The following is a 12,669-nucleotide window of genomic DNA, read 5'->3' as shown; positions in this document are numbered from 1 at the left end:
AATGAAAGGATAGGCACATTTATTTCATATAAGTCATAGTCTGAACCTAAAATGGAAAGCAAAAGATTGATATGCACTTAATAACATATTTCAAATCTTTGTAACAGAGAAAAAAAATTATACAAAATTTAGATAATGAGACATCACGTCATTAAAGATGAAGTGACTAGACAATGCTTTCTATGTTCTATCTAATGAGAAAAATGTACATTGACTATTGAGCCTTAAAGGATAAAGGAGAATAAATTTCAGACATCTTGGCTCCTAATACTTAACTGTTTCAATCACAAGGACTCAAAGAATAGATATTTTTCCTATCATTAATAACAATTTTTCAGTGCTAACACTGGCAGGTTAATATTGATAAAAACTAGCAAGTGGTTTACCCTGACAGTTTAAAAAATGAAGAATAATTATAAAATACAAAACTAATGAATTTCAAGAAGAATTAAACATGTAAGAATTTAAAACCCATTTCTGTGTCAGAGAGAAATGTTCAATAAGAAAATGGATTTCTAATTTTGAATTTCTGGCCCAAATTTGCCACCACGGAAAAAAAGAAAAAAATTACCTACACCTCACCAAGCTATTATAAAAACAGATGGCATTATAAGAGTAAATCCGGCTTTTTCTCTAGCAATGCCCAATGCAACCGAAGGAAGGCAGAGAACAAATGGTGGAAGTCTGAAGGAACAGGCTCAGGGTAGTGCTGCAATCTAAGCCAAAGAAGATGCAGATACTCAAAGAAGTATCTCAAGGCCTGCACCAAGTCTTCCCGTATACCCTGATTCATAAGCCATCTCTCTGAGTTTGGGGCTTTTTTTTATTAAGTATAGCATTCTATACTTCCTAAGAAAGATGCTTAAAAATATACATAGAAAGACATTAAGAAAAATAAAATTCAATTATTCAGGTGAGGTACTTGGAATTGTATTTAGGGGATGACAAAATGATACTTGACAAAGTATATATTTATATTTAACTCAAAAAAAGAGGCATTAACATATTCATATAATCTATTATAAATTTTGGCCCAATCACCCTTAAATGCTTTTGATTCTATAACTAACTGTTAATTACAGACAAAGCTACTCTACCTAGAATGCCACTTGATGCCCCTGTATAAATATTACTAGACCAGACTCATAACTTAAAAAAAAAAAAAAAAAAGCAACCATTTACACTTACTAAGAAAAGCAAACATTTACTTCAAATTGCAGTATAGGCTTTTCAATCACAAAAAGAAAGAAAAGAACAGTGATCTGACAGTGGTCACATCCTGTGCAAAAAACTTGATACAAAAACAGTAACACAAGGTGTCTGAGCTGCTTACATTGCAGGAAAAAGGAAATACAGTAGCTGAAATATGGCATTCCTGGGAATCAACTTCTAAACCAATAGAATGCCTTTGAAATGATTAAATTTATCTGTGTATTAGTAAGAAAGCCCCACCACCATAAATAGTACAATATTTAAAAATTAAAAAAAATTTATATCTATCTAAGATAGATAGTGTATTTGTACTGTTAGACCTCTTTAAGTGCAGAAGGTGGTTCAGGTTTTGCCTTTTTTTTTTTTTTTTAATTAAATAACTGCCCATATGCTTTATAAAGTTCCACTCAATTGCAAAAGCCAATTTAAATCAAGAAATATGTTATCAAAGTTGCATAATTTCATTTGGGACTGCCAGCAGGTTAAAGTCTCAAATCAAGTCTTTAACGTAACACTCATTTTTAGTCAATGAAAAGTTAAAAAGTTCTCAAATCTTCATTATCCTCTTGAACTTGCCCTTCTAAATGATCCTCAGACTGCAATTCCTAGTTTGCAAATAAAAGAATGCAATATGCATCATACTTCAAGAAAAGACGACGATGTCGAACTAACATGCTTCTGGATCTTTTCCCTGCTCCTCTCAACCTTCTTTATAATTTCCGCTACTATGCACACTGAGGAGGTGAGACCCACAAGAAACAGCAGATCTGCAAGAGAAAATAAGTTGCATTTTACAATTCTTTGAAACAGCTGCAAGGCTTAATAGCTTACATTTTTCTAGCATTGTAACAGAGCTTTTAAAATACTCTGTTTTACAAGCATTCTAGAAGGTACATACAATCAGCCTCAGTTTAAAACGAGGAAAATCAGGGGCAACCCTCTCAGGTCCCCTCCCTCTTCAGGAGCTTTATACTATGGCTCAATAAACTTTGCTTTGCTACCCACCAAAAAAAAAAAAAAAAAGAAGAAGAAGAAGAAGAGGAAAGTAAGGCTCAAAAATGACTTATCTGAAGCCATATAGCTAGGAAAGGCAGCAGCCAGAGAACTAGAACATAACCTTGTAACCATAACCTTGTAACCATAATTATTAACGGCAACACAAGCCAGGGGAGTTCTCTATTTAATAGATCACACAGCCTTTTTAATTTTAATTTGATTGAAAACTGCCTATCTAAAGATTATTTAGGAACTTCTATCCATTCCATTCAAGAGCCTAGAAGAACTCACCATTCAAAGACCATGTCTTTGGGGCACCTGGGTGGGCTCAGTCAGTTAAGCATCCAACTCTCGGTTTCAGCTCAGGTCCTGATCTCATGGTCATGAAATTGAGCCCCATGTTGGGCTCCACACTCAGTTGGAGTCAGCTTGGATATTCTCTCCCTTTGCCCCTTCCTTCACTTGTGTACATGCTCTCTCTCTCAAATAAATAAATAAAATCTTTTTTAAAGATTTAAAAATAAGGAAAAGTGAATTGGGGGAAATCGGACAGGGAGACAAACCGTGAGAGACTGTGGAATTTAAGAAACAAACTGAGGGTTTTGGCGGGGGGGAGGTTAGGTGAGCCTGGTGGTGGGTATTAAGGAGGGCACGTATTGCACGGAGCACTGGCTGTAGTGCATAAACAATGAATCTTGGAACACTGAAAAAATAAAATTAAAAAAAAATTTTTTTAAAGAAATAAATAAATTAAGACCATGTCTTTACAAGAGTATCCACACTATTCCATTCTTATTCATTGCTTGAAAAACTGCAGCTGTTTCCTTAAGACCCCACTTTTTAAAAAGAGGAACAAGTGTAAATATGAAATTTAAAAATTGAAATTAAACTATTTCAACCTTAAGGTAAATTGTAACTTATAGCATAAAATACAGTGAGGCTGCATACCTTATTTTCATAAATATCCCCAATTAACTTAAAAACACAAGAATTAAAAGTAGCATTACCACAAAATACATGAATCCTCACCCTTACACAGGAAGATTATTTTTAAATGTACTATATCATAATACATTTAATATATAGTATGTGAAAGAATAATGTCTACCTTCCATATAATCTTAGTAAAATTTTCTGCTTTTAGGGTCAGGCTGTTATTTTGTAAAACAAGAATGCACAAATTAGCAAGTAAGAATAGTGAAATATTAGTTTACTGAAATTGTAACTTTTAAGAAGAGCAACCTGGTTTTCAGTAAGCCCAAATCTAGTTTTTTTTTCATATAAGATTAAAAAAGTTAAAAACTACAATTGCTCTATAACAGGTTTTCATTTGCTGTAGTTCAGACTCAGCAACTACAATTTGACAACTATAAGCAAGAAAAATTAACTGCAAGAAAAAAAAAAAAATCACAAAATTTTTAAAGCCTAGAGTTAGGCAAGTGCCCTCCCCCCAAACTTCTCCAAATGAAAAAACTGAACACTTTTTTTTTTTTTTTTTTTAAAGATTTTGTTTATTTGACAGAGAGAGACATAGAGAGAGAGGGAACACAAGCAGGGTGAGTGGGAGAGGAAGAAGCAGGCTTCCGGCCAAGCAGGGAACCTGATCCGGGGCTTGATCCCAGGACCCTGGGATCATGACCTGAGCTGAAGGCAGATGCTTAATGACTGAGCCACCCAGGAGCCCGGAACACACTCCTTTTTCAAATCAATTCACTTTTTTATCTCACTTTTAAAAAAGTTTTTGAACAAATGCACTAGAAAATACAATAGTTCATATAAAAAATAGAAATTATAATAAGATAACATTTCTTTACCCAGTATACTTAGGCTCTCAGTCTGAAAAACTTTCTGAAGTGGAGGAAAATAAATAACTAATAATTGTCCCATGATGGATCCAAGAACTGCGTAGCAAAACATTTTATTACTGCAGAGTCCAATCTCAAATACAGATTTGGTCTGTTGACAGAGCAAAGAGTTCAATTATTATTCCTTTGTCATTGAAAGAGCTTCTTTATTATCACAGTCATCTCTAATTTTTAATAAACTGGACTGAACTAGGCGATGCCCTAAAATCTCTTAATGGTTTGACTACTATTTTGGAATAACTCAGATGGAATAGAGGTACAATTTAAAGTACCTTCCCTATCAAGAAAGCTTTCTCTGCAAGAGGATGCTACAATAACATCAACAAGAGACCACAGAAAGAAAAGAAACTTATGTTAGCATTTCAAAACATAGGAAACTTCATTTGTATGATTATTTTGCTAAATCATTTCTATCCATTAAGGTGCATAATCTAAAAGCCTTTCTTAATGAATAGATCTAGTTATGTGTGTAAATATTGTAGCTTCTTCAAAACTTAGTCTAAATTAATGACAATTCATTGTACTTGGAAAGTTCCAGCATGCTAAATGGTAACAGATACAACTGAGGATTTATAAGGAGCTCTAGAATTGAAATGAAGAGTCAGGTGTCAAAATGGAACTAGTTTTCAAGAACAATTATTCTCTGAAAAAGTACTACTAGGTTCTAGCCCACAGCCCATTGATTTTCTATCAAAACACTTCAATCAAGAAAAGGCGATCATACCTTAAGATACAACATGGGAAGAAAAGCAAATTTAAAATGTCCTAAGCTCTGACACACTGACAAATAATCAGAAAACATTAATATGCACAAAATTTTTCTTGTATTTCTAACAATACTTCCTTCTAAAATGAGACTAATATCATCTTAACAGAAGCCATGAGGTCTGTCCAATACTCTCGGATAATATTAACTTGAACCTATCTTAAAGCTATAGATAATAAGAAAATGGAAAGAAGAAAGACCAGGCGATTAAACTTGTGATTTACTTGGATCTTCTGGTCATGGGTAAGGCTATCTGCCCAAATGCCCTATCTCCATTATGACACATTTGTAGGTACATGTTTATAGGGAAGATTGTATCTGGGGCTATAATCTGTGAAGACAAAATCAAGCAAAGCTAAAACCCCATAATCCTTGCCTTATAATCAGAGAGATTGTATTAATTGAATCAGTTAGCTAAGATCACCTAAGCATACCTGGGATCTAGAACTTAGTGCATTGAACATATCGAAAAACACAAAGCAGGTGAAGGTCATTGTCGTGTCTCGAGGTGTTATCACGTTGTCTCGTAGCTGTCAAGAGATTTTGATAAATGATTATCAGTAGATGAACTTAATGAACAAATACTGCAAGCTTATAAAAGGTTAATATTTTCTTTGCTTCAGAGTAAAACAGCTTTAGTCTAAGACATAACAAATATAAGCGACCTAAATTTCCTATATGCCATTTAAATAAATCACTGATGAATAGCTGTAATCTAAATAAACAATCTTCGGGACGCCTGGGTGGCTCAGTTGGTTAAGCAGCTGCCTTCAGCTCAGGTCATGATCCCAGCGTCCTGGGATCGAGTCCCACATCGGGCTCCTTGCTTGGCAGGGAGCCTGCTTCTCCCTCTGCCTCTGCCTGCGCTCACTCTCGCTCCTCTCTCTCTGACAAATAAAGAAAATATTTTAAAAAAATTTTTTTAAATAAAAATATAAATAATCTTCTCACACACCATATATTGGATGTTAAAACAACTTTCTTTTCCGATGAAATAAAGTAGCAACAGACTCAGATTTTCTAATTTCTCCCCAAATATTATTTTTATTGTTCTGATACCTTTGCAGATTTAAACTATTCTAATAAATGAATCAGCAAATCTTTTAACCCATAAAAACTGAAATTAAACTATTTTTAAATGTTATTATCGTATTTTCCAAAGAGCTCTCCTAATTTTCTAAGCTTCCAAGTAACACACCAAGATAACTAAGTTATACAGAATGCATGCTATTAAGGCAGCTTATCCAGTGACTATACCTCCCGCCAGAAGACAAACAAAGTCCCACAAACAATGATTATTGATGAAACAAGTATTTTAAGTATCAGGTTTTTGGTCAAAATGCTGTCCTTCCAGTTGCGTGGAGGCTTACGAATGACATCTTTATCCACCGGCTCTACTCCAAGGCTTCAAAACAAATAGAAAAGTATATTACTTTAAAGTTTTAAGGTTTGGATTTGTTACTTTTACACTCTCATTAACCACAATTATCCAGGAAATTAAATGCTTTCTTATGGAAACAAAATGCTGAATCCTAAAGAAAAGGTTGGCTATATCTACTCGGGGTTATTAAAAAATAACCATGGATTTTATCACTCTTCCCTCTTTTACTCCTGTTTATTTAGCATAGTTTGATGGGAGACTCACGGTCAAATTTCAAAAAATTGTCCAATTTCATTTACACACAAGTTTACTTATTTCAAATATGGCCTGAAATACTAAGCTACTGAGTAAACTCTGAAATACCTTTCATGCAAGGAGGTTTTGACTAGGATGATTTGTTATAACGGCCACTGACATGTATCACTCAATTACTTTTTCGGCTGGAAAGCAGCATCTATGGCCCATTACAGAAGAAAATACTTAGATCCTTCAATACTTTCCCAAAGTCTCTAAAATTGACAATGGAACCCAGGTAATAAAACTAAACTCAGGATTTCTCCATCACATCTCATTCTTAGAAACAAAAACTTATTTCCTGAGGACAAAGACTATTCTCAACTTAAGAATGGGCATCTAACATCTATTCTATTCTCAGCTTAAGAATGGGCATCTAATATAATGTAAAAGCTCAGATCCGTGACACATGAACAAACACCCAAAGAGCGTAACTGATATATGCACTAATCACACAATTTATAACAAACATGTTGCTGCATGAATGGGTTTCCAGTGCCTATCCATGAATGAAATCTTAAAACTTAATCATCAAGATATCACACCTTCTTTGTCTTTCTACTAGTTCATGCATAAAAAACCTCTTACCTCTGAGCTGGAGGTCCATCCATAATTATATTGATCCATAAAATCTGCATGGCATTGAGAGGATTAGGAAAGTTCATTAATGTAGCCAATGAGATTAAAGTTAATGCTGCTATACTCCTGTCAGGAAAAAAAAAGAGTCATTCAAAAAAATCTGTCAGCACAGTATAATTCTTACTACTTTTACGATATCACTTCTTCAGCATTTGAAAATATCATTTTACTACTGTGCTTTTAAAAAAAGTCTGTATTTCTGAGTATCCTATGCTTCATTTGTGTGAACATTTTGAAGCTAAGAGTTAAACTTTATAATCCACAGCATTTAAATAAAAGATTCCAAGATGTTTAGATAACAACAAACAGAAGAAGATTTTAAAAACTGAGTTCAGTATAGCTGTTACTACATAACAGTTAACAGTTTCCACAATATTTTGGCAAATGTTTTTTGCTACAGAAAAGCCCCTCTACTTTTGAAAAAGACACCAAAGAAACACACTAAGATCTGACACTCCTTCCTTAGTTATTTCTGGAGCTAGTAAATAATCCACAAACATTTCTATATTTTGATAATGATACAGACATCATCTCTTTATCATGCCATTTTAAATTTTAGGATAGAATTCATTTTCATTTGGAAAACTTACATATGAACAATATTCAGAAACAGACCCCAGAAGCTTTTAAGCATTCTGCTTGAATTCTATTTCTCATATTATCTATAAGACCTATGGTGACAAACTTCTTACAAACTTACGTGCTCAGTTGGAATCTAACAAAATTTTTAATGTTATTATAAATCCCTTTACCCTCTTCAATTGCAGACCTGAAATTTAAAAAGAAATTAAGTAAGAAATACTATCACACAAAAACAAATATCTACCTATAACACTGTAGAGCTAATGCTGAAAACAAATTTCCAACTGACATAACACATACATCACTAAAAGAATCTATTATTTTCTTCATATAATTAAGATTAGAAAAAAAACACAGAAACATTACTCTGGTATGGAATGAAAGTCAAGCCTGTGAAGCTCTATCTGAACTAATTTCATTACATTATATTAAAATTCTTATTCTTGAAGATATTTCAACATTAAAATCATCCATTGTCTTTTTACATAAGAGATAATACTACACATTTATAATACTAAAATAATGATCTTCTTTACCTCTCCAATTTTCTTTTTCTTAAAGGTACAAGATGCATGCATGGTTAGTGTTAAATTAATGTATGTCAGGAATTAAATGGTAATAAGATACATAAGAATTCTAGAATTTAAGCTGTCTATTGCTCCCATACATAATCAGATATGTGCTGTAACAGAATTATATAGAGAATACGGTTTACAAAAATTCACTTAAATTCTCATCTGAGGGACGTCTGGGTGGTTCAGTAAGTAAAGTGTCTGCCTTCAGCTCAGGTCAAGATCCCAGGGTCCTGGGATCAAGTCCTGGGGCAGGCTCCTTACTCTGCGAGGAGTCTGCTTCTCCCTCTCCCTCTGCCCCTCCATGCTGCTCATGCTCTCTCTCCCTCTCTCAAATAAATAAATAAAATCTTTAAAAAAATTAAAAATATAAATAAATTCTTACTTGGTTGAATCTAGGAAAATATGTGTTTTTTTAAACAACTTTCCCTTTCTTTTAAGATTTCTATACATTTCTAAGAATGGAAAGAAAAAAACTTATATGTCTACAAGACCAAGGCAGTTCTGAGTCCAAAGATCCCACACGCTCCACTTTACGCCACCATGGGTTAATGAAGTATGCCACGCATGTAATGAGCATGAGTCACTGAACTAAGGAAGATTCAGGTTATCTCTAATAACAGGATTCAAGTGACCCCCCCCCACCAGAACATTGTACAACTGACATGACCAGGTATCAGAGAAGAATCTTAAATCAATTAGAAACAGTGGCTGAAGGAGACAAAGCTATTTAAATTTGTAGTTTATATCACTGACAGCATGGACAATTACAGATAAAAGGAAATATGTATGGATGGAAACTTGGTTATTTTTACACTTACTGTAAGGCCATGGACATGCATATTTCTGATAGCCTGAATTTAACTAAAAAAAAGGCATCATGAGGGTTTACTGCTGTATGACTTCAGTGGTGGTCAAAAAAAATGTGACATCTGGCTACACTCAGTAAATATTTCTTAAATCAATGACTCTGCCATTTATTATGTCTTTTCCATCCCATACAAATAATATTGTCTAAAACTACACAAAAGACCATAAATGAGATTATGTAATTCTAGTATAATAGTTTAGTTCATCCACTGCTGAATATTGTAATACACTGACTATCCCAATTCTTTTCCAGTTGAACTGTCTGGAGATGGGGTACAGAAAAAGATGGGAAAAAAGTCTGTGATATGCATTCACTGAACAAAACTTACATTATGGTTTGGAAATCATCATCCACAAGGATCATGTCTGCTGCCTCTTTGCAAACATCTGTGCCAGTCTGACCCATTGCAACTCCAATGTCTGCAGCCTTCAGAGCTACTGCATCATTGACTCCATCTCCCGTCATGGCTACAACCGACCCATTCTTTTGTAGAGACTGGAATGGGGAGAAAAGGGATTCTGATAAAAATGTTACTTCCACAAAGATAAAAGGATAAACTCCTTTTTTTTTTTTTTCATATCATAAAGGAAAGAATATGGACCACTGAGTTTTCAACAAACTTCAACATATGGAGGTCTTAAGATAAAGCTTAGAAAAAGTTCCTATTAATATAGACTATTACTATTATGTGTGAGAGCGATGTCTAAAGTCTGATCTAGAGTTAATTAAACCATGGCTCTCAGGGGCAATTTTGCTTTGTAGGAGACACATCAGGCAATGTCTGGAGATATGCTTTATTATGACTTTGGGAATGCCACTGGCATATAGAGGGTAGGAGTCAGGGATGCTGCTAAACATTCTACAACGCACAGGACAGCCCCTCACAACAAAGAATCCAGTCCAAAATGTCAATAGTTGGGACGCCTGGGTGGCTCAGTTGGTTAAGCAGCTGCCTTCGGCTCAGGTCATAATCCCAGCGTCCTGGGATCGAGTCCCACATTGGGCTCCTTGCTCATCAGGGAGCCTGCTTCTCCCTCTGCCTCTGCCTGCCATTCTGTCTGCCTGTGCTTGCTCTCTCTCCCTCTCTCTCTCTCTCTGACAAATAAATAAATAAAATCTTTAAAAAAAAAAAATGTCAATAGTTGTGAAGGCGGAGAAATTCGAACTAATACAATGGAGGGCTATTCTGATTAAGAACTTACGCCCTTTAACTAATGGATACTACATCAGTTGCTTTGTATATATTTAGCTGATTAATATAAATAACCATAACCTTTGAAATACTGTTCCCACTCTCATAACATTTCCTTTTCTTGCTGTATTTATTCAGTTTCTAGGCAATTACTGCTATTTACACTAGGATGATTTGGCTATGAACTCCTGTCAGAATATACATCTACACTGTTCAATTGTTTAAAGGTTGTGTTGCAGATATTTCATTAACGTTTTCTTCTACATCTTCCTTTGTTAACTAAATTATTAATGCTTCCATTTAAAGCTCTAAAAAAAATCTCTTTTGCTTCACAATACTTCTGACTGTAATGTTACATCAATATTCCTAGTAATGTAAGCATAACGAAAGACAAGAAGTAGCATTCTGGAGATAGAGATAAAACAATGTGAATCTTAAAGACCCACCTTAATAATTTTCATCTTGTGCCTTGGACTAGCTCTGTAAAATACCGCAACCTGTTAAAATACAGGAGACACTAAAAATCTTCAAAAATAAGAAATATCAGAATAACCTATGTACTTGTAACAATAATATTTTTAAATTATCAATTTAAACTGTATTTACTTTGTAGAGATCAAGCTTAAGCAATATACCATGTCTGTTAAAATACTCATTTGACATGGTCATTTCAAACTTTACCAACGGTACCACAGGAAATATACAACCTAAACAAGTTACCCACTTTATCCCATTATGTTTAAGCTCTGAAGAGAAAACAGGCTCATTCTTAAAATGTTTCAGAGACAAAGGAAAAACTCTTGCATCTATTTCTTCATTACCCTGGCAAACAACAAAAATGGCCTTTTCCCTTTGTTCTGTCTTCAGAAAAGATATAAAACAGCTGCTTCTCAAAGTCTGTAGAACATTTTTATTGTTGCTGTTTTTAAAGAGCGTTAAGTGCTCCTTTTCTTGTATTCATGCTAATTCTTTAGATTCTCTTCCACTGTATCTCCAACAGTTTATATGATCTTATCTCTGCATTATCTCAGAAATATCTCTATTTCTGATCTCATCTCCTGGTCTAATACCCCTTCACTGTGCCCCAAAGGAAGACATCAACAACATCCCCTGTGTCCTCTACTTTTCCATACTGCTCTAACCTCATTTTTCATAACCCAAGGCCATCCCAACAGTCCTCTCACAGTACCATTAGGAGACCCTAGACAGGGGTAGGTGTCTTTCATTCTCCTTTCTTTATTCACAAAAACCCCAGTTTTGAATGTCACATAAGACTAGACTTCCCACTAACTACAGGCATTCATTCACTGCTATAGGTCATTCCCCGACATTTCACAAAATTTTTTTCAGTTTTTTTTAAACAAATGCAATGTTGTATTAGTTTCATGGGTACAAAAGAGTGACTCAAAAATTCTATACATTATGCAATGTTCACCATGATATGTGTAGTTACCATCTGTCACCAGACATTATACTAGTAACTATTTTCTTTATGCTATACTTTTCATCCCTGTGACTTATTTAATTTCCTCCTCACTGTCACTCTTTCCAACAACACTTCCAACTCCTGGTGATTTTAATATCTACGTAATGTGTCATTTTCTTCCCTACTATCCTAGAAAATTAGTTCATACGAAGTTTTCTCTACTCATACTTTCAATTTATCCCCATTTCCAACCTCAGTCTCAGCTGACAATCTTGCTTCCCACTTCAAAGAAAACAGAAGCAGAAGAGAACTTTCATAATTCCTACCATCCAAAATCCATATCCAGACACAATCCTTGCCTTCTCTCCTTTTACTACAGATGAGCTGAATATGCTCCTAGTGCAGGTCAAATATTCTACCTTCAGACCCATTTAAGATCATTGCTCCAAAAATTCTCCCGCCTCTTATATCAAAATCTTTTCCTCACCAATGCATCTTTACCATCAGTATACAACATGCTGTGATTTCTTCCATTTAAATAAAAACAAAACTAAAAACTTCCCTTCTCATTTCGGCTGCCACCATATTTACCCCATTCTGTTTACAGCAAAACTCTGTACTTGCAGTCTCCCATTTCTCTCTTCTCATTCTTTCCCGAATCAATCCCAATTGGACCCTTGTCCCCACCACTGCCCTAAAACCGCTATTCAAGATTACCAAAGACCTCCCACATTGCTAACACCAATGGTCATTTCTCTTCTGACTTAACCTCTCAGCAGCACCCTAACAAAGCTGGCAATTCCTTCCTCCTGAAACATTTTCTTCACTTGACTTCCATGACACCCTATACTCTTCTGGTCTTCCTCCTACTTT

At 34.7% G+C, this 12,669-nt stretch overlaps 1 protein-coding gene across 2 annotated transcripts in view; it reads right to left on the bottom strand.

Annotated features, from left to right (window-relative positions):
• Positions 1-12,669, bottom strand: part of LOC111154932 (ATPase secretory pathway Ca2+ transporting 1) — a 157,307-nt gene continuing 144,638 nt past the window's right edge. For both annotated transcript variants that reach the window (XM_022514888.1, XM_022514889.1), the window contains exons 20-27: positions 10,817-10,867; positions 9,507-9,673; positions 7,854-7,922; positions 7,103-7,219; positions 6,097-6,244; positions 5,274-5,369; positions 4,023-4,164; positions 1-1,979 (exon numbers count right to left, since the gene is read on the bottom strand). In XM_022514888.1, the coding sequence (XP_022370596.1) occupies positions 1,849-1,979; positions 4,023-4,164; positions 5,274-5,369; positions 6,097-6,244; positions 7,103-7,219; positions 7,854-7,922; positions 9,507-9,673; positions 10,817-10,867 (921 nt within the window). In that variant the 3' untranslated portion in view covers positions 1-1,848. The remainder of the gene's footprint in view (positions 1,980-4,022; positions 4,165-5,273; positions 5,370-6,096; positions 6,245-7,102; positions 7,220-7,853; positions 7,923-9,506; positions 9,674-10,816; positions 10,868-12,669) is intronic.

This window comes from Enhydra lutris, unplaced genomic scaffold, assembly GCF_002288905.1.
Source record: "Enhydra lutris kenyoni isolate GAN:26980312 unplaced genomic scaffold, ASM228890v2 scaffoldscaffold39, whole genome shotgun sequence".
Classification (NCBI taxonomy): Eukaryota; Metazoa; Chordata; class Mammalia; order Carnivora; family Mustelidae; genus Enhydra; species Enhydra lutris.
Note: the sequence above shows the minus strand (reverse complement) of the source record. Positions and strands in the feature narration are given on the sequence as shown.